Source organism: Rhea pennata, chromosome Z (assembly GCF_028389875.1).
Source record: "Rhea pennata isolate bPtePen1 chromosome Z, bPtePen1.pri, whole genome shotgun sequence".
NCBI classification, from domain to species: Eukaryota; Metazoa; Chordata; class Aves; order Rheiformes; family Rheidae; genus Rhea; species Rhea pennata.
In genome coordinates, this window is record NC_084702.1 from 66,839,809 (window position 1) to 66,861,758 (window position 21,950).

Below are 21,950 nucleotides of genomic sequence, written 5' to 3' on the forward strand. Positions count from 1 at the left end.
GAAATTTGAGTAATTTAAAAGTCATTCTTATGGAAGCTAATAGTTCTGAACTTCCTCTGTTTTTCCTTAAAAATAGAGGATGCCATTTACATTTAAGCAAAACTGTAGGAAGTAACATGGATTCAGATGGCTGCAAAGCATAGCGCTCCCTCATTTACCCCCTCATGTTCGTTCTCTACATATGCTGGCGATCTGCCGGCGAAAGCTGGGGTTCTGCAGCAGAACACAGGAAACTCAGCTACAGACTTCAAAACCGTATACAGAGAAATTGCCAGATTTCTGTACTCTCTCTTCTTTTTCTCCAGTTACAAGAACAAAAATCATACAGCTATGTGACTCAAGCCTACTGGCACTGAATATGCATCATGATACAAGCCAGAATTTCTGTCGGAAGGCTTGTCTTTGGATAACGTACAGAGAGGGCATAACGAACCAAGCCGAATTCAGAAGTCGGGACGTGACCAATCCGACGCCTCTTACACATGAACGCAGCCTCACTGAGGAGCACTCGTACTGGCTTTTCCTGCCAGATGTTATTTATTTATCTACTTACATTAATGCTTTAAACCAGGCAGTCCATGCTGGCTGAAAGCTTCTTTCATTTTCTGCTCAACAATGATCGTCATGAAAATGTTTTAAACTACTCAAATCAAAATTGATCTGTTTTATTTTCCTTGATTATTTGACTGTTTAAAATGTAGCATTATCATGCGTTTTGTTTCGTATCATACAATCTGTCATATTAGCTGTGTAAATACAGTATCTGCATTACTTGCTAGTCTATGTTATGACGCTGCTTGACCAAATTACTTAGTTTTATCAAATAAAAAAAAAGCCTTTATATTTCCTATGAAATCTTTCAGAATTTTTCCTCCATAGTATGAGTTTTTCACCCCGTTAGGGCAGAGGGATGTTTTAAAATACCAAGATTCCCTAGAGACCACACATTCTGTTTCCAACTTGTATGTTATGCCAATGCCTGTAACACAGGTAATACTGGGTGGCCACTGAATCAGGTTTCAGACCACTAGTAGAAAAAGTTGCCTTGTAACTTCACCACATGTGGACATTTAATAACCTTTATATTGTTTCTGTAATATATCTACCTGTTTTCAAACACATCCAGGACAGGCACGAGGAAGCATGTCAGCTAGGAAGCGAGAGTGGCGGGGAGCCGGCGGTAGACCTCGTCTCAGGCGGGTGATGGCCAGGCACCCTCCCCCGCAGCCCTGCCGGCTGTCGCTCCTTTCCCCCTCCCGCGCTCTCCGGCCCGGCCGCCGCGGCCCCCCCGGCCCGTTCCCCACCTGCCGCGGGCCGGGCTCGCGCGGAGGGGCCGCGCCCCCTGCCGGAGCGCCGCTGGACTGCTCCGACCCCCCCCCCCAGCCGCAATGGTTTGTCCCCAGGGAGGACGGGAAGCCGGTAAGTGCCGGGTTCGCTTCCGGGTTTCGGTGCGGGCGGGCGCTGTGTGGTTGCTCCTCCCCCGTCGGCGCGCTCAGCCCAGCGCAGCCCAGCCGAGCGCTATGCGCAAACTCGGCCCCTGGCTCAAGATGGCGGCGGCGGATAAACAGAAACATGAGCACGGGCGGGTGAAGATCGGGCACTACATCCTGGGCGACACGCTGGGGGTCGGCACCTTCGGCAAAGTGAAGGGTGAGCGGCGGGGCCGCCGCCTCGCCTCGGGGCGGGCGGAGGAGCGGCGTTCCCTCCCCCCCGCTCCGCTCCGCTCCGCTCCGCTCCGGCGGCGGGGCCGGGCCGCCTCCGCTGGCCGTGGCGTCGCCCCGCGGGGCCGGGGCCGGGCGGCGGCGGGTGGAGCCGTTGGGCGGGCGCGGGGGGCGGCGGGTGCCCCCCGTTCCCTCCCGGCTCTGTCAGCTGTGTCGGCCCTCGAGGCCCCGGTGGGGAGAGCCGTGCTTTCGCCCTGTACCGAGGGAGAAATAAGCACGGGAAAGCGATTTGACTAACTAGCAGCAGGGCTGGCACCCGGGCACGGAAAACTTGGTGCTAAATCCGGTTGACTGGTGGTGTCAGCCTTTCTTCAGCTCAAATACTGTGATATGCATATCGAAAATATCCTTTCACAGTTGACTTAAGGTAGACTCAAGTTGTGTTTTTAAAATAAGGTAGAATTGTTATGGTTAACATAGCGGGTTGCTTATGATTATAGTTGATACAAAACCAGCTCATCCTGTTTTATTTAACGTGCTAGCTGCTCTTTAACGTGGCATGCTTTTTCAAGGTAGATGTTCCTGTTGTATGTTCTTTCTGCAAGTTCTCCCAAGTGCAGACATGATCTGAAGAAAATACTGATGCTTTGGCAATCTGTTACTGTGTTACTGGTTTTTCTTCCTTCAGCTTAAATCCTTCCTACCAGAAGCAGGATCAGAATATTGGTATCTCTTGGGATAATTGATCGAGGAGAGGGTGAAGAGGTTGGATTTCCCTCTTCTGTGAACTGTAGAAATTGTGACAGTGATATTATGAAGCAGTAACAGTAGAAACAAATTCTTCCTGGTAGTCCTTTTTTTAAGTAAGGAGCTTGTAACATGCTATAGAAGATGAACACCAAGAATGCCTAGGAAAGCAGCAGCAAGTATTTTGAGAGTAAAGCCTTTTTAAGCTGGTCTTGAAAGAGGATGGCTCAAAAGTTTTACTACTGCAGTTGGGAGCAGTGACCTCAGAGGCAACTGAAGCACTATTTCCTGCCTTGAGAAATCCTCTCCTCCTCAAGTACAGAGGAAATGAGGCAAGGGACCTTCAGAGATGGACATCAGATTGTCTCATCCCTCCTTGAGTGACTGCATGGTTTAGGGAATAAGAGTTGTATTTTTTTTCCCCCTTGCACAATGCACTGCACAAAGCTAAGGTTGGCACACTCATAAATATTCTGTGTTTGCTTTAAAGTTCTGAGAACCCTCTTGTGGTACTGCATTACTGCTCTTGCTCTTAACTGTATTGGCAAAATTGTCTGAAGTTGAAACACTGAAAGATGGTCATTTGGTGGAGCTGCTGTTAGTACTACAACATATTAATGAAAGTTGCTCCTGTTTATATTTCATCAGATACAATTAGCTTGAAGGCTAATAATCTACTTTATTGAAACAATTAAAGAATTAAAAAAAAACACCACAGCCTGAGTAGGATTGCCAGTGTTATTGATGCTTTTTTTTCTATAATACTTCTTTATCTGTGTCTTAGTTTGTTGAAACTGAGTGCTTTTTAAGCTACTTCGTAACTGTTGATCACATAAAAAGTGTGCATATACATGTACAAAAATATATTTTTTGGGAAGGGGGAATGAATAAGCAGGAGGATTACCTTGTAGTGAAAAATATAATGTCATTCTGCATAGTGAATACCTTTCCTGAGTGTTTTGGGAATTTACTAGGAAACTGGAAGCAAACATCTGTGTTCGTGGATTAACATTCAGTTGCCATGTATGAACTGTTTATCTTGTCCCTAGATGTACTGCGTTGGTTTTATCTTTCTGTACCTCACAAAGGACATTATTTTGTATGTGATGAACTAGTTTTCTTCCTGAGTACAATTGATTTATTTTAAAGTATATCTATGCTCATTCTCCCGTAATCCTCAGCTGGTGGCTCTGATCTGGTTTCATCACTTGACCATAAAAAGAAAAAAAAAAAAGGTGAATTTGTTCAGCTAGAGTTCTCCTTGACCTCATGTGTGACCTATGGGTCAGGCTTACAGCTTCTTGAAAGTGGATGCTTAAACAGCAGTGGCAGCCCCCAAAAGGTGGGCTGGAGAGCCAGTGCTTTGTGTAAGAATTGTTAAAGGTGTTTCCCAGGCAAGGAAGCCATCAGGTGAATTCACTGGGCCACTTGACTCTTTCACCCTTGCAGATACCTGTTACTGACCTGCAGGTCAGCAGCAGTTTAACTGTACATATGACTGTACTAACCTGAATCAACCACTGTGTTAATATGTTTGATCATGCCCATGTAGGCGTTTGCGGAGAAGAAAGTTGTTTCTTAGCAGTACCCAGGCAGAAATGAAATACGTCAGAAATAAAACTATAGGACAAAAGAACTTAATCTAAATCAATTATGTGAAGCGCTTTCTTATTTAAACTTTATCAGGGTTTAGTGTTAAAACACTTATCCCTATTTTAGCTTTCTATTCCATTTTTTTGATCTGTAACTTCTTCTTTAAAAAAAATGGCTCGTTTCCTGCTGAAACCAAATGCAGAGCTTCCCTCCCCCCCGATATTTGAAATAGTTAACTTTTGTAAAGGGAAGATTTGTTAGATTTGTAGTGATTTGTACAGCGCAAACGAAGATGCCGTGTAAGTTTATAAATGTATGGTAATATTTGTTCCAGATTCCAGAACTAGGTTAAAAAAGCTGATCTGTACAGAGTGCAAACCTGTTGCAAATAGTCCTTGCTGATCAAGGCAGTGATAAGATACCAGAGAAGGGACAATGAAGGTCAATTTACTGTGTAATGTAGTTCAGCAATATGATTTTGCACAGTATTAACTCTTATATCTATCTGTATATGTAAAAGACTTGCTTAGCTCACTTTTCAGGAGAGGGTGTGCTGAATTTAGGCTTTTAATATGTGAAAATAAGTAGACAGCCTGTGACATGATATCACTAGTCTTTAGTCTCAATTGACTATTCTCTACTGAGCCTAAAACTGGGTTTTTGGCCTTTACCAGAAACATTTGATTATGCAGAACATATGCTTGTTCAGCTTTTTTTCTACAGGCTTCATGACTGCTATCAAAATTTCATAAGAACTATAAAAATCATATTTGGGCAGAATAGCTTCATAATTTAATTTCCAATTGAAGACATGCAGAACTGAATCCATAGAGATTGCTGCTTCTGTGCTTAAACAGTTAAAGCAAGTTGTTACTTCTTTGAGACTGTCACTGACTGGCTTTTTGAAATCTTGGTGCTATGCATAGCAATAGCAAAGCCTGAAGACAGTTGGTATTACCAAGAATAAATAGCAAGTATGTAACGGGAACTTTTGTTGCAGAGTTTTTTAAGATTGAGAGCTGGTTGAGGGTTAGGATGAGTAATTTAAATATTTGGATTGCTTTTTTTTTTAATGTGCGAGTCTTCTCCTTTCTAGGCAAAACTTATGTCAAGACATAGTATGGAGTAGCTCTCGGAAAGATAGCACTCCCTTCTTAGTTTTCTATGGACTCCACATGGTGTTATCATCTGAAGTCTTCCAGTGCAGCTTCTATGCTGAAACAAAAAACAGCCAGCAGGCTGTTACTACTGTTTTGCTGATACTAGATACCTTTAACTGCTTCATCTTACAAGAAGTTCTTGTGCCCTGTGGAATTAAGTCTTAACTTAAAACCATGGCAGTCTTTCAGTGTTTATTCTCCTTGGAATTAACAAATTAGTTCTAATGTCATAGAACACAAACAATAATCAAGTTGCAAAGCCATTCTAACAGCAGAGAAAGGAAATACATCAGATCTTATAAATGACTCTGATATTTTTTTTCTGAGTTCTAAATTCTGGTTTCCACCTAAGATAGCCTGACAAATCAAAAATGAAGCAGTAATTGGCTGATAAATGAATTTTTATAACAGTGAATATAAGAATACAAATACATATATGCTAAACTGTAAAACTGCTTATTTAGATATGGTCCTTGAAGTACCAAATTAAATACCCTTTTATATTTAACCAAAATAAAATGCAAGTTCATATGCCTAAATGATTTTTGGTTAGTTTCTGAGAAGCTGTTTCTTATTCATTGAAGTTAATTACTGTCAAATTTAACTTGTCTTTTGATTACTTTTGAAGTACTTTTTGCTTACCTCAGCTAATATGCAAAGACATTCATATAAGATAGTTGCTTTTCTAGTGTTTTTCTGTTAACAAACTATGAGTCTCTAGATTTTGAACACCTATGATATAACTTAGGTGGGTTCTTCTTAAACCTCAATTGTACTTGAATTCAAGAGAACAAAAGGGTCATAATAAAATGATGTTTTACTTGCAATTATGTAATTACTGCATGCCCCTGCAGCATGAATATGCTTGTCTGGAGTTCTAGTTATTGTGGCCCTTTTTAGGTATTAGCTTCTCTGATTCAGGATGTAGTCTTTGACTTGCAGTCAGAGCCTTTCTCTGTCCTGAGATTCTTCCCTTTTTTTTTTTTTTTTAAATAAAAACGTACTCACCACAACTGCATGTTCAGGGTTTTGAGTTGCCCACCACTTAGTCTAAATTGCAGCAGGGAATAATCTAATTGCATTATTTTTCACAGTAGCCATCTCTTTATCAGAAAAATAATCACTCTGTTACTGGTTTTGGTACCTACTGTTCTTGCTTCTATGACAAGAGCAAGAATTTCTTCTCAGTTATTATTTATTTATTTATTTTAGATCAAAGTAGAGGAAAAGTCACAGCAGTGTCTTGTGTTGGAGATTAGCTTTGTAGATTGATAGGCTTTTGCTAGTTTCATCAAGTATCAGTTGAATGCAGAATGATTTTTGTGGATCATTGCAGTAAAATTATTAACCTAGTAAAGAACTATGCCTGCCTTCTGCTTTCAGAAGAGATAGGCTGGCGTTTAGTCAAAGTCATTTGCCATCTAATATGTGGGCGTAATTCTTGATTTTGTTTTCAGGGTTTGTACTTGCCTTGCTGTTCTCACTAATGCAGAATTACATGTTTTCTGTTTTTCTGTGCTTTGTTTCTTGAAAGCAAGATTATAAGTACCCTGAGATATGATAGCTTCACTATAAATCAATATAATGCATCAATATAATGTATCAATATAATGCAAAATTCTTGGACTCTGCAGATGAATGCATTATTCCTTTGGAATTACTTTAGAATTATTTATTCCAACTTCCAAAAGATAGATATACTTTAAATCTTGAAGCTTGGTGTTTGGTCAGCTTTTCAGGTGATGGGAGGCAGCCAGGTGAGCAAGTACTATAGTTTTAGAAAACTAAAAATTAAAGGCTGAGCTGCAATTTTTTGCAAGATACCCGTACAAGTGAAAAAGGACTTTGTAAAGTAGACATGGTCTTCAGTAACGTGTGTGATGGCCTCCAGAAGGTTGTGATGGTTTCCCTCCACTAATATCTAATATGAAGAAACTGCATGGGAAGAAGAGTTCAGCAAGGGAAAGAGGTAAACTACCAAAGTCCACTCAACTGGACAAGGATGAACCGGGTAGATGTCCCTTGAATCTGGCCTGCCTTTAGAAGGCAGGAAGCAAGATGACTGCTTAAATTTTGAAAGGGTTATAGATAGTAGTAGTGTTAAGCACTGTATGCAGAAACTAATCTAGGTGGCAGATTTTCCCTAGTCAGTGGAAGTGATGCTGTTTGTCTCTGTGGCTTGTTCATGATCTGTTGTTGGGGCTGAGGAGAATGTTCTTAGCAGCTTGATCCTGGTTAGTTCCTATAGCAGCTGCAAAATTAACCAAGTCAAGGGTAGCAGAACCAAATAGCCTCTTAGGCGTAAAACATGTTCTAGACAGTTATGCTAGTTCTAGCTTGTCCGTTACAGGAGAGTTTCCGTTAATTTTAAGTTGGGAAAGAAATTAAGGTATGTGAGAGGTTGCATATTTGCATTGTTTAGCATAACTGCTACCGGATTCTACTTATTTCCTGCATTTCTCATAGCTTTTGCTATGTATTTTACATAATAAAAGGGCTTTAGTGTGATGTTCTTGTTTAATGTACAGAATGTGCAGCACTTACATAGGGTCAGAATGCTCCAAGTGCAGATAAATAATTATTTTTCCAAACAAGCTGTGATCAGATCCTCTTAGCAGCAATTCAGAGCAATTGCTGAAATGTCCTTCTTGGGGAAAGATAGTCAATGATTTAGTAAGAGCAAAGCTTGTAGTCATTGAATATTAAGAGCTACAGGCTCCAAAAAGAGTGTGTCAGAGTTAGTTAGAAAGGGAACCAAAAGCTTGGAATAACTTATAGAGGACAAGAAAACTAACTAGCAAGGATGGCAATATTTTAAGATAGAGAACACCGAAATAGTGTAAAAAATGCAGTAATCCTGCAAGTCTTGGTGGGAGTTGAATTCAAGGTTTGTCCCTAAATTTTCAGTTTAACTATAAAACTGAGGGAGGAATTTGGGGTAAAGTAGAGGAAGTGACACATGATTCCAGTTTAGCCCAAAATAATGAAGATATGTGAGATTTAACACTTTCATTGTGATATTTCTCGAGTATAATTAAAATGATTCAATAAATGTTCTTATGAAGCAGCTGAAAACCGTGACTAAATGTTTTCTTGTTCCTTGCAGTCGGCAAACATGAGTTAACTGGGCACAAAGTTGCAGTGAAGATCCTGAATCGACAGAAGATTCGCAGCCTTGATGTTGTAGGAAAAATCCGCAGGGAGATTCAGAACCTCAAACTCTTCAGACATCCTCATATAATTAAACTGTAAGTTTGTTTGCTATAATCAAATCTACTTAAGCTGTAATCTCTTTTGCTCTTGCTGATTTGAAACATATGAAAACATTTAGAGGGCAATAATATTAGGAGTATCTAATTAGGAAAGTAGCCAGATTCTAAGTGTGCAACTTTTCTGTGTGTCCTTTATGATATATTTTCATAAAACCGATCTGCACAAGGCAGAGCTTCTGATTCTTTGGGTAGATATACAAAAGGTAGTGGCATGACAGACATCTGGTCATACCTACCTCTGTACTTAGCCACTGTATTGGTATTCTTTCTTTGGTTATTTAATCCGAGTGTTTTCTCCTCCAGCTTAGGAGCTGAGTTAAGAGCAGGATTGCAAAGGGCATTTTTATAGGAAGTGTTTTCCCCTCGAATCTCTTTTAGTTATGTGCTGGTTATGTTTTTTCATAACTTGGAAAATTAAGGATGTGCGGTTTTGTTAAACGTGATCAGAAACTTCAGAATTCATTTAAAATAACTGCTACTATGTATCCAAATAAATGTTTTATTTACATTGTCTAGCAGATGTAAACAAGTACAATAGTTAATCAATGGAGTAAAGTAATTATTTTAATAAGCCTATAATAGGCAAGTAATAAATAAGTAAATAATACTTTAAGGCTCTCTAAGATTTTTCTTTCTATCCTATACTAAAAAAAAAAAAAAAAAAAAAAGAAAGAAAAAAATTGAAGCATCTGAGTCTTGACCTTCAATAGAATGTATTGTTTTCTGGTACAAAAATACTTGATGTGTTCCATTTTTGTGCTGTACAGTTAAAGTTTGACAACCTTATTTTTATTGTAAGTAGATGCAAAACTTTTGTTTTATTTCACAGCCTCCTTTTCCATAAATAGAAAAAATGAACTGACTATAATAGTATAGAGAAGCATGACTGAGTTGTCTGAGAGCAGGAAAAATTGAGATACAGAATGGCTTGTTCTTTTCAGTGATACTGAGAGGCTTACTGCCTGATGGTGTTCACTGTTTCACTATTCCAAGGATGAAAATCATTGTGAAGATAAAATTGTAAAGATAAGGTAGATAGTCATGAAATTAATGAGCAGCTATAGGATAAGCCATTAAGAGTCATACTGTTGGAAATGAAATTGTATTGTGACTTTTGAGGTTAAAAGGATTAAAATATTATTTCCCCAGTAGTAGGTCTTAGTCATTGCTTCAGAATATAGCTGACTTCAGTACATAAGATAATACATTTTCCTTGATCTTGCCCTAATTTCAACCAAACTATTTGGGAGAAAATCATTAAAGATGAGGTATGTTGGACTAAGCTTTCAGGTAAAACTAGCTTTGGAGATGTCATGTTGATGAAGGCCTCAGTATAGTACTTAAGACATTGAATGTTGCACTGGTTTAATATTAAGCCGTTGAAATATGTATGCATACACATGTACAGGCATGCATAAATCTGGATAGTCTAAATGCAGATCAAGAATAACATGTCAGGGCAAGATGAAGCATGTTTACTTTCTCCCGTGTTTTGGAATCAACCTTTTGGAGAATGCTGCAGTTTTGTAGCATGTGTGTGAAGTTGCTTGCTTCTTACAGACAAGATATTTGCGTCCTTAAATGTTTTGAAGTATTTTATTTTCATCCAATTACTACCTTCTATCTTGAGTATCTGAATTTTGATTGAAAGCTAATCAGTGTGCTTTCTTTTTGTACCAATAAAAATTCATCATTAGATTAATTCTTCATTAGAGCAGCTGCTTTAAGAGGAAAATATCATGTGCCTTCTCAGTGAGGATATATAGAAAACATATCAAAATCACTGAATTGGGGAGTTTAGCCATAAAGTAGTTATTTTATAACTTTGCTGCTTTTTTCAAGCCTCACTGAAATATAATGAAAAAAACATAACCATACTGTCAATACTTGTAAAAATACTAATAGTGAACTTGATGCATAGTAGTTAGCTTTTTACAAGATGACTCATCATGAATATTTTTACTCTAGTCTTGAACACTATTTTTACTCATGGCAAGACAGTTTTATTGCCTGATTAGAAGGAAGGATGTATAGCTCTTAGATACTGGCAAAGTTCCTTCCTTACTGCTCTGATAAGCTGTGTGTGAGGTAGCACTGTAAATAGTTTTGTAGAACTCATCTGAGGTAGTAATAACGGAGTGGCTCTAAAAGTGTGGAGACTGGTCATCCTAGTAGGAAGTATAAATTACTTACTGGTTTTTACGAAGATACCAGATAGTGAAAGGAGGTAAAAATAGCTTCTGAAAAACATTGGTATTACAGTAAATGTGAATTGGTGGCTGATGTATTTAAAAGTATAGTTTTATTTGTCTTTTCACATAACGTATTGGTTTTAACTAACTTTAGCTAGATTCTTATACTGACTGTGCTGGACTAACAGATACATTCCTTTATCAGGTACCAGGTCATCAGTACGCCAACTGACATTTTTATGGTGATGGAGTATGTATCAGGTGGAGAGCTGTTTGATTATATCTGTAAAAATGGAAGGGTAAGAAGTAGTCCAATGCTACAAATCAGTGGCTTGCATTCTGTAATTAATTTTGTAACATTTTTTAAGTGAATTTTTTTTTTTTTTTTTTTTTTTTTTTTATAATGCTGATAGTAGTTAAGGATACTTTGTGACTATGTTTTGTTCTGAAGCTAAAACAGTTGCATGGTCACAAATACTAGGGAAGTGTTGTCTTTAATTTCTTGTCATAGCTTGCTTTCCATTGAAAAAAATGATACTAATCAGCTGAACTAAAATTACTGTGTAAGAAATAGATGAAGATGTATTTAGTATAAATGACTATCAGGAAGCTAGTATTCTGTCCTTATTAGCTGCTCTACTAGCAGAGAGTTTCTGTGAATGCTCTAAAGTCACTTTTGACAAACCATCTAGAGAGCTCAGTCTAACAACTAATTAAAGTATCCTGTAGAATCTTGACATGGATTAGGACATGCTCATAGGAAGTGCTTTGACCATCTCTGCTGTTTGGGGATACCTGCTAATAGAAGCATTAAAAAAAAATGACCGAAACTTTTACTGTTGTGCTGAGTGTTGGCAGCTTTTGTCAGCTTATGTTTTATACTCTGCTTAAATATCAAGGATTGACAGTATCAAAGTTTGTCAATATTCTAGTTGGACAAAGTTGATGTTTGGGTGCTAGTGTTTCTGGTTACTCATAATATAGCATCTGTCAAATCAATTTCAGAGCTATAAGGGAGAAATTACAGTATGAGTTAGTGGCTACTGTTTACTTTTAATAACTTTGAAGTTGTGGTATAAGAAATAATATAGGATTAAACTTCTGTTACAAAGACATGTGGTCATCTACTATCTAAAATATCAAAACTATAAATGATACTTTAATTTGTTGGTTGAAAAAAACAGGTTTTTTATTTCACAGAAATGGAAAAACATGTCATCTTTTAATGTCTCATTAAAGTTGTTTAAAACCTTTTTTCTATCTTAGCTTGATGAGAAGGAGAGTAGACGTCTGTTCCAGCAAATCCTTTCTGGTGTGGATTACTGTCACAGGCATATGGTAGTACATAGAGATCTAAAACCTGAAAATGTGCTGCTTGATGCACACATGAATGCCAAGATAGCTGACTTTGGTAAGCATTGTATTTTATAGCTGATAACTCTTCTGGTGTTATTCAGATGCTGTTAATTATAATAGGAATTTTTTAATAAAATGAGGATACTTGAATATTCTGATGGTTGGATGTAATATATGAACCTAAAGAGTATGAATGTAAAGCAGAATGCTGCTACTGCACATTTGTAGAATTTATTTTCCTCTCAAGCTGTCTTTTCAAGTCAGGTGTTTTCTGTGAGTGTTTGAAATTGTTAACTATCTAGCTTGGTCTTGCTTAACTCTTTTCTGAAGTGCTGAAGAGACTTAACTCCCTGCTATGCATTTGTTTCAAAGCTGATTCTCTTATTGCCTGTTTTTGTAAAATACAGATGCTGAGCTCTTGAAGTACAGTGCAAGGGCAGTTTATGTTTAAGAATCACATTGCTCTAGTAAAATATACGATTCTTTCTGTAGAACTGTTAAATTCACTTTAAAAACTCAGATTATTAAATATAATTGGGGTAAATCGTGGAAGGTAAATAAGAACAGTTAATATTTACTTTTGTGTTCTTTTCTATATAGCAGCCTAATTAATCAGAAAGCTTAACTGTTTTTATTAGCTGTTTTAGATGCAGCTGCTGAAGATACTGGTAGTTAGTTCTTGGAAGTATCTTAAACAGAAAACCTGACCATATAAGTATAATGAGGTATCCATACTGCTATATAGGCATAGTATTTCTCTTGTGGACGTTGTAATACCTAACCATGTAAAGCACTTTGAGATCCCTGATGAAAGGTGTTTTGTGATATTAAGTACTTTTATTTTAAAGATGATGTTCAAGTATATGGGGATTGGGAATCATACTGGTTCTCTCCTGTGTAGAAAATGCTTTGGGTGAAACGGTTTGGTGAACAGATAAAGTACACTAACTTATAAACTATCTAGCTATAAATCAAATGTGAGCAAAGCTGTTGCATTCCATTAATTGCAACTAATTTATCAGATGAACTTAATCGAAGTTATTTGATATTAGAGTATGACGACTCTTTGATCTGTGTTCTTTCGTCTTTTACCTCTGTAGAAGGGTCTTGTCTTAGACTGAGTTTTCTTTATCGTGCAACCGTCAGTGAAAAAACTGGGAAATATTTTCCACAGCTATGCTAGAAGTTGTAATTTTTTACTGACGTTAGGGGGGCCGTGTTGAGGGCTGATGAATGAAAATGGCTTAGTTCTAAAGCTTGCTTTAATCACTAACAGTTGCTAAAATCAGTATGTAGGAAACTGCAGCTTCTTCCAGAATCAATTGAGTAGCTTGTCTGGACTGTGAGGAGATATTCACTTTGTCACCTGCTTCAAAGCAAACTTATTTGCACTTCTCAGTTCCTTTAATTTGTATGTCCTCTTGCAGAATTTTAGGCAATTGTGTAGTAGCAGCTCCTTCTCTGGTATTTGGAAGTAAATGTAGCTTTTAAGGCACTCCGTTAATGATCAAAATCCTGTCTGTCTGTGCTGTTCTGTCTGCCTTAGAGCAACTTTGTTCTCTATCACACCTGTACAATCCAGATTGTACAGATCAGATCCAAATGTAGGATTATATGACATTCTCTTCTATAAATATTTCAGTAATGCCAAACAATTGTTTTTCCTCACTGAGGTAATTTAGTTAAATTTCTAACTCAAAGTGCTAGTGACTTGTTCTAGGTGGTTTATGCAGTGTGAAATCATTTTGCTCTCTGAATTTTTAGTAGTTACTCTTGTACACTTTCAGGTCTATCAAATATGATGTCAGATGGAGAATTTTTAAGAACAAGCTGTGGTTCCCCTAACTATGCTGCACCAGAAGTAATTTCAGGAAGGTAGGTTTTTTTTATATTGGATACATGTGTGTATGTACTTCAGTCATTTTGCTGCTTAATGCTGAATGCTACCCAACTAGTGTAATTGACAAGCTTGATGCTGAGAGAGTGGGATGAACTCTTGGTTGCCTTGGTAACTTTTGGTGATTAATATTTAAGCCTTCTGTGAACAAGCTTTGGATAGCTCCTCCAAAGTGGAGTTGATATCTGATGCCTGAAATCCAGTGTGTACAGTATGCTTGAGTCAGTTTTAAAAACTCCTATAGTTCAGATCTTCAAAATCTTTTTTTCTCTGTGCAGATAGAATTACAGGCAAGATCTGTTGTGAAACTGAGTAGCAGTGAAGTATCTGCTGCAGAATGGGTATTCTGCCTGAACTTTCAATTTTTTTTCTTTCTTTGTACTCTGTGATTTTCAAATCTGTTATTTTCAGTCCCCATAATAGCCTCCCTTGCTGACTGGAGGCCCAAAATCAGATTTATTTAGGCAATAGGATAGAAAATATGTCAAACTTTGCTATATTGACTTGCCTTAAACTTAAACCTTCCAGTTTGGGAGGATGGGGGACTTCATTATTATTGTTTGAGTATAATCTGTGCAACGCATAACACTGTCAGCTTTCCCAGTAGTAGAGGCAACTTTCCTTCAGTTTACCAGTGTTTTTAAGTTATATTTAGGGTTGTACACAGAGAAACTGCATTTTTTGCCTTAGCTCTTATTACATATTTGAAGGGGAAGGACAGTGGAACTTAAGGGAGACGTAGGATAGGATGGAAATGAGATGTTGTTTGTAGATTTAGTTGCCCCAAGCTCACATGCCTCTAACTACTCTAATGTAAGCAAGTGGGGAAAAAAAATCTATTTAAATGTTTTAAATACAAATCAGTAATAATCCTTTCTTTCCCAGATTATATGCGGGTCCAGAAGTAGACATCTGGAGCAGTGGGGTTATTCTTTATGCTTTGTTATGTGGAACACTTCCATTTGATGATGATCATGTGCCAACACTATTTAAGAAGATATGCGATGGTATCTTTTATACTCCTCAGTACCTGAATCCATCTGTAATTAGTCTTCTGAAACACATGCTACAGGTGGATCCAATGAAGAGAGCAACAATCAGAGACATTAGGTAAAAGGCTAACTGATGTTGATCAGATACTGAAGTGATAATCCCAATGCAAATATGCAGAATGCAGAAATTGTTCCTACAACTTGACCTTCTTTCATTTAAGATGAAAAATTCAGCTTCTTGACTTCTGGCTTTAGTTTGACTGTTCTGAGCTCCAGTGGCCAGTGTAGTTCCCACTGGAGGTCAGTTATTTTCTGACTTCAAAACCTGATGTGAATCTGAGTATGCATAACAATTACTGCATAAAATACTGATACAGTGAATACACTCTAGGGGGAGGGCATAGCTATTTGAATGGTATAGCATAAGAATTTCAGTTGAATTTCTCTCAAAACTAAGGTAGTGGTTGTGTGTGTGTGTATATGTATATAATATATAAATGTAAAAAGCTAGTTTAGTTCTACATTAGAGTGTTTTAGGCCCTCAGGTAGTTTTAACACTTCTAGGAAAGTGTATGTTTTTTCCCCTTTCTGTCTCCTGGCAAATGTCTAATAAGATCTTGTGATGAGGTGAAGGAAGATAATGGCTTTCCCTAAAGCAGAAATTACCAGATGCTTTAACGTGCAGCTGGTTTTGTCTGTACTGCATGGAAGGGCCTTTATAGTTTAGGCTGAAGTAGAGTGTGATAATTTAAATGTTACTGACACCTATGACTTTCTGTAAAAAATAAAAATATATTCTTTGCGAAGTTAGTCTCCTTTTCAAGGGAATCTAGTTGTAAAAATGCTTACTCTAAATACATACATAAACTCTGCTTTTTAAATCCAGGGAACATGAATGGTTTAAGCAGGACCTTCCCAAATACCTGTTTCCTGAAGACCCATCATATAGCTCAACCATGATTGATGATGAAGCCTTAAAAGAAGTGTGTGAAAAGTTTGAATGCACCGAAGATGAAGTGTTAAGTTGTCTATACACACGAAATCATCAGGACCCTTTAGCAGTTGCTTATCACCTAATTATAGATAATAGAAGAATAATGAATGAGGCCAAAGACTTCTACTTGGCTACAAGCCCACCAGATTCTTTCCTTGATGATCACCATCTGTCTCGCCCTCATCCTGAAAGAGTGCCATTCTTAGTAGCTGAAGCACCACGTCCTCGCCATACTCTTGATGAACTGAATCCACAGAAATCAAAGCACCAGGGTGTAAGAAGAGCTAAGTGGCATTTAGGAATAAGGAGCCAGAGTCGACCAAATGATATCATGGCTGAAGTTTGTCGAGCAATTAAACAGCTGGATTATGAATGGAAGGTAAGGGAATAAAGGACCCTTAAAACAGACAACAATAAACTTTTCTGTTATGTAGGTAGTCTAGATGTTTGAAAAACTATATTCTCTGATGCTCCTGTACTGGAAAATCTGGTGTACCTATGCTTATTCTGATTTTGCTTTTGATTGCTATGTAAGAATGGTTTGGGGGGGGAGTTTATGCTTGTAGGGAATTCTTGCTGATGTGTCCGATACTTCTGCTGGAGCTGTGGGTTTTTTCTTCTCAATATAGTAATATTCCAACCAAAAAAGCTTCAGACAGATAAGCCTAAAATCACCTGTTTGTAACCAGAGAGTTGAAATGAGGGGAAAAAACATGTGCAGTGTTTTTCTGGAGGAGTTTTAGGTAGGAATTAACTCAAATCTCTTCTGTCCTAGGTTGTAAATCCATACTATTTACGTGTTCGAAGGAAGAATCCAGTGACAAGTGCATATTCTAAAATGAGTCTACAGTTGTATCAGGTGGACAGTAGGACATACTTACTGGACTTCCGTAGCATTGATGGTATGTGAACGCTTATAACATACTGGAGCTGCAATGGAAAACGCTCTAAATGTAAACAGGTCTTAATTTATTTGGGAAGAAGTGAAATAAGTGCTGCCTTATATCAGTTTAAGCTGATCTGAATCCAAGTCGGTGTTTTTCTTCCTTCTCTCCTTGTGCATTGTTCCTGAGACCACATGGTTAGCTGGTAATCCCCTAACAGCTTTTTAGCTATATTGACTTCTGAATATCTTCATTTCATGTCTACACTAGCACTAACACCACTAGTGCAAAAGGGGACAGGATTGAGAGGGGCTAGATTTAGATGAACCTAAACTGTTTGTGGGGCCTCACCTCTGAATGTAAACATGGATTTAGATCTGAGGTGAGCATGTGAATATTCCCCCAGTGAAGATAAAATTGAAGTCAATTTTTATGCGTAGATGTCAAGTTGTATGTTGTGTATCCAGTGCTGTAGTAGGTGAAACTTGCCCTTTGCAATTGTCCACTTGCAGTAATTGAACTCTTGAAAGCAAGTGGCTTAACTTGTAGAATAAGCTTTGATTTCTTTTATAGGCTGAGACAGTGGTACATCCAATAACTGTGAATTGGGTGCCTTCATGAAAATAAATGGAGGAGGTGATATAGGCTGTCCATAACAATCATTTGAGGGTATAATAGAAGGAAAGCAAAACTACATACTGCTAATAGTATGCCTAGAGAAACATGTGTCAAAGGAAGAGGGTTTACTGGAGTGTGACTGGATTGCAGTATGTGACAGCTAAGACTTACAGCTTAACCTGAGCTGACTTGGCACTGCTGTTCTTACCTTATCCGTTTTGATAGTATGGGTGCTTGCTTAGATCCTGTGGTACTTGATATGGAGGCTAATCACTTTCCTGAATGGGCCTACTTGCAGTATGGGGTGAATTCCAGCCCTGTTAGAGAGGAGATGAATGCTTAGAGACATGCAGCTAGGGAAAGGCAGCCTGCTGCAGACATGGCTTCAAGTCTTAGAGAAATGCAACCTAAGGATGTGGATTTGGCATCTGACTGCCAAGTGAAGCAGATTTGAAATTCTTTTCCTTTGCTACAGCTAACTGTTCTCCATTCCTCTTACCTAATTGTAGTTTGAAGCACCTCTGAATGGTGTGAAAGGGCAGTCCCTCCTGTGTTCACTAGTTTCTCTTAGAAATACCATTTTTGGTGCCAGGTATGTGTCAAACTAATGTTCAGTATTTAAAACAAGAATAGAAGTATTTCAGCAGAATGTTACTTCTAAAAGTAGAAGCATTTCTTCCTCTTACGGACAAAAGCTTAAGTCCCTGCAGCCTAAACACACAACATACTAAGGAAGAATTTTCCAAAAGTGAAAGATAAATGGTAGAAAAAGTACCTGCGAATTTGCAAAATGTTCAAACTGTTACTTGACTTAATCATAAGTAGGGATAGCAGTAGAAGGTTAAGCTTAAAGATGATGAGTTAAGTGAACTATTGAAGCAATTGAACAATTAGCCACTGAAATTAGTTCTTAAATGTCAAGTAATGCTGGTCTAAATTAGATCAGATAGCCCTTGAACACAGTTCAAAGGAACTATGAGCATAACAATAGCTTGTGTAAGGGATAGTTTATCCTAGTTAGGATATAGGGTAATTTAGGATAGTTTGCACTTCAGTGCTGTTGAGTATGTACTGGATTTTATTGTAGCAACTTCATACATTTTGCAAAAGCTTCTCAAATACTTGTAATGAGTTTAAAAAAAAAAGAAAAAAAAAAAAAAAACAAGATTAGAAGTCTGAGGGGGAAGATGTTTCCTGTTCCTATGACTGATTTGATATTAATAACTAATTTAGTACCTTTTTCCCCCCCCAGATGAAATTACTGAAGCAAAGTCTGGGACTACAACTCCACAGAGATCAGGTTCTGTGAGCAACTATAGATCCTGTCAAAAGGATTCAGATGCTGATGCGCAAGGAAAATCTGCAGACACATCCCTTACCTCATCAGTGACCTCTTCACTTGACTCTTCTACAGCTGACTTAACTCCAAGACCAGGGAGTCATACAATAGAATTTTTTGAGATGTGTGCAAATCTTATTAAAATTCTTGCACAATAACTTCGAAGATGGGCTTATTTCTTTTACAGCAATAAGCATGCCTAAATCATAGTCAGATGCTTCCAGTTATAATCAAGTTAAATTAAGGCGCTGAAAAAAACTAGCCACAAAATGCGATTTGCACAGGGATTGAAATGATTATGGGCAGTTAGGTATACTATGTTGAAGCTGGAGTGCATTCTGATTGTCTGCTGTCCAGTAGTTTAATGCAGGTACAGGAAATCACATGCCCTCTGGGCCATGTTCATAACATTTCATATTGAGTGCACATTAGGCTTCATAGAACATTTAAATCACAAGGACTTTTTTTTGCTGGTGATGCATACATCTGATGCACTGTAAGTAAATGTACACTTACTATTTCAGTGACTGAAGTGTCGTGTTAGTCACCATCTTCAATTGTGCCTCAGTTGATCAGAACTATCAACTATTTCTTAACAGTAATGTGTTAAAACTACTGTTACTTCCCCCCTTTATATTTGACAGTGAGTGATCAAGATTAGTGTGCTATAATTTAATATCTTTAATAACTGATAGATTTGATCAAATACATATGCTGGCAAATCCAACCAGTTGAAATGTCTTAATGCATGTACATGCCCTGGAAAGCCTAAGGGTGATATTTCAGTGGGCTGTAAGCAGAACAGGTGAGACAGCAGTGGTTCTGAGAGGCTCATACAAAGAAGACTTGGCGTTCCGTGAGTTGAAAAGAAATGTTGCTCTGTGGAGAGCTGTCAGCAAGTTCCTGATCTGTGTGGACTGACTAGTTCCCATCTTATGGTGGTATCAGCCTAGCAGCTCCCCACTGCTACTGCAGGCTGAGCTGAGAGTCTTGTTCTTCAGAGCTATGTGCATGTAGTAAATAGCACAGCCTAATAGCTGCCATGCTATTCAAGAATCTAAAATTGAGTTTCTTAAATGTATATTAATACTTCCTGACACAGCTGTTGATATCATTAGTTGACATAGCATATACTGTATAGAGTTCACTTTGCAGTTGAAACTACACATATAGATCAGGTTTTCTGAAACCACCTTTATAGCAAATTTTGCTATTAATTTAAGAAACTAATAGCACAGCTGATCAGTTGAACACTTAAACTGATTATGGCAAGAAACTTGAGTGCTAATATTCAAAAAGCTTTCAGAAGTAGATAGCGATTGTTGATGACAAATGTTTCTGCAGTGTTTCAAAAAGAAAATTGATCCTTAAAATCATAGCTAGTACTTGCACAAAAGCATTTAGAATTTCTTCTAAAATGGGATGTACTTATCCACAGTTCCTTTGTCATCTAGCACTAATGGATGTAAACATTAAAGTGTATGCCAGAAAACATCCTTAGTCTTGCATTCAAGAACTAGTGTTCTCTTCAGAATAAACTTGATGACCTGTTCAGTTTCAGAGACTGCTCTCACGTTTACAAACTAGAAATGAAGGCATTAAAATACAGAGTGAATTCTAGACTCTTAAGGTAGATGGGGATTTTTGCCAATGAGTTTGAGTTGGAGACTTCATCCATGACTGAGTGCTACCTACAGACTGTAAGAACAGTTTAACCTGGGACAGCTGGTTTCAGTCCAGAAGGTCATCTGTTAAGATAATTCACAGAATCTGAAGAAACTGTTTAAGCGCCAGGGAATGCTATAACTGCATTCTGAACTGGACAATTGGGTGGTCTGTCTAGTACCTAGGTAAAAGTTTAACACTTCAGCCCCTTGTGCTCAAGTAGGGTTGCATATGGTCCGTGTAATGCAAGGTTATACTGCTGTATCTCAAGGTGGAAAGATTTCTTTTAATAAAGTTTTGATTTTATACTGCTGTGACTGAGATGTTAGCATAAGGGACCAACTGCAAATTCTACTTTTAGCTCATTTTTTCTTTAGTCTTGTAAGAATTGGTTCTGATGTGCTGAATAAATCATTTTGATCCTTTTTGTTTCCCTTTATTTTGAAATTGTTAAATATTGCACTTATACAAATATAACGAACGCACAGATTTTTTTTTATTGCAGTAGTTCCTCATCTGGAATTGCTCTGGGATCACTGAAGCTGTCTTTTGTATATGTTAGACTAAATGCTTAAATGGTATCTGCTCCTGAGTTGCAAATTTGTCATGTTGACCACAAATGCAAGGTGTCAAGGTACAAATAGTTTTAAATTTTTATATACTTCTTTTGGCCCTCTTGTGCTTTAAGGCAACCATGGTTTTTGTTTATCTTGGTAGCTGGAGGTTGAAACAAGTTTCTGGCTGAAGTGTACTGTATGCATAGTTTTAAATAAAGTAAATTTTATGGGTATGATGAATCAGTTTTGATGGCCAAAAGTTTTCTGATTGAACTGAGGTTTTTGTACTGGGTAGGGGAGGGAGAAAAGGGATTTGAATCCAACACAATTGTCTGTTGCAACTTTCTTATGCTTTTTATGTGTTGGTGTTGAAACTGCTTTCTTCAGATGTTCCTACTGATCTTGCAAACATTTTTTAGGCGTCATATTATAGTAGGCTGTGAAACAAATACTCATTGAGAAATCTGGCAGGGCTGTAAGGGGACAGTTTATGCAAATATGCAAATTGGTCAGGTACATTACTCCTTGTTTCCAACCTTACTGCAGTTGGAGTACTTTGAATTATCTTGCATTTGTATTATAACTTTTCAAAAAACATGGGTACATCTGATTGTCCGTATGCAATATAAATCACTAGGTAAAGGATATATATTGATCTTGGTGGTGCAATACTTAAACTTTCATGAATGTCTTGACATGAGTGTTTAATACAAACCTGGAAACTTTATTTTACCATTTGATTACCATTGTAAGATATGAAGTCCTGTTCTTTAACAAAGATGTGCCTACTTCCTATGTTGATTTTCTTTTTTTTTGACGAAGCTGAATGCAAAAATGCTTGTTTATAACTGTATGACTTTTTAAATTTTGAAAACTTAAAACTAAGTAAACATAAAATACTTAACCATCTTGTTTGGAGCTGTGTGCGTGCTGTCTTTTAGTACTTACATATGTCATACTTTAGCAACTCTTATATATTGATGTCACTTTTAAACATAATTTAACAGATAAAAGGTTGGTTAA

At 37.7% G+C, this 21,950-nt stretch overlaps 1 protein-coding gene across 1 annotated transcript; it reads left to right on the forward strand.

The window, feature by feature from the left end:
- The first annotated feature begins 1,503 nt into the window (after nt 1-1,503).
- Nucleotides 1,504-20,795, forward strand: PRKAA1 (protein kinase AMP-activated catalytic subunit alpha 1). Its single transcript, XM_062599906.1, has 9 exons — nt 1,504-1,650; nt 8,268-8,409; nt 10,831-10,924; nt 11,892-12,036; nt 13,769-13,856; nt 14,764-14,988; nt 15,757-16,243; nt 16,640-16,766; nt 18,619-20,795. Exons 1-9 carry the CDS (start codon nt 1,521-1,523, stop codon nt 18,861-18,863), a joined length of 1,683 nt encoding a protein of 560 aa, XP_062455890.1. The 5' UTR covers nt 1,504-1,520; the 3' UTR covers nt 18,864-20,795.
- Nucleotides 20,796-21,950: the final 1,155 nt, after the last annotated feature.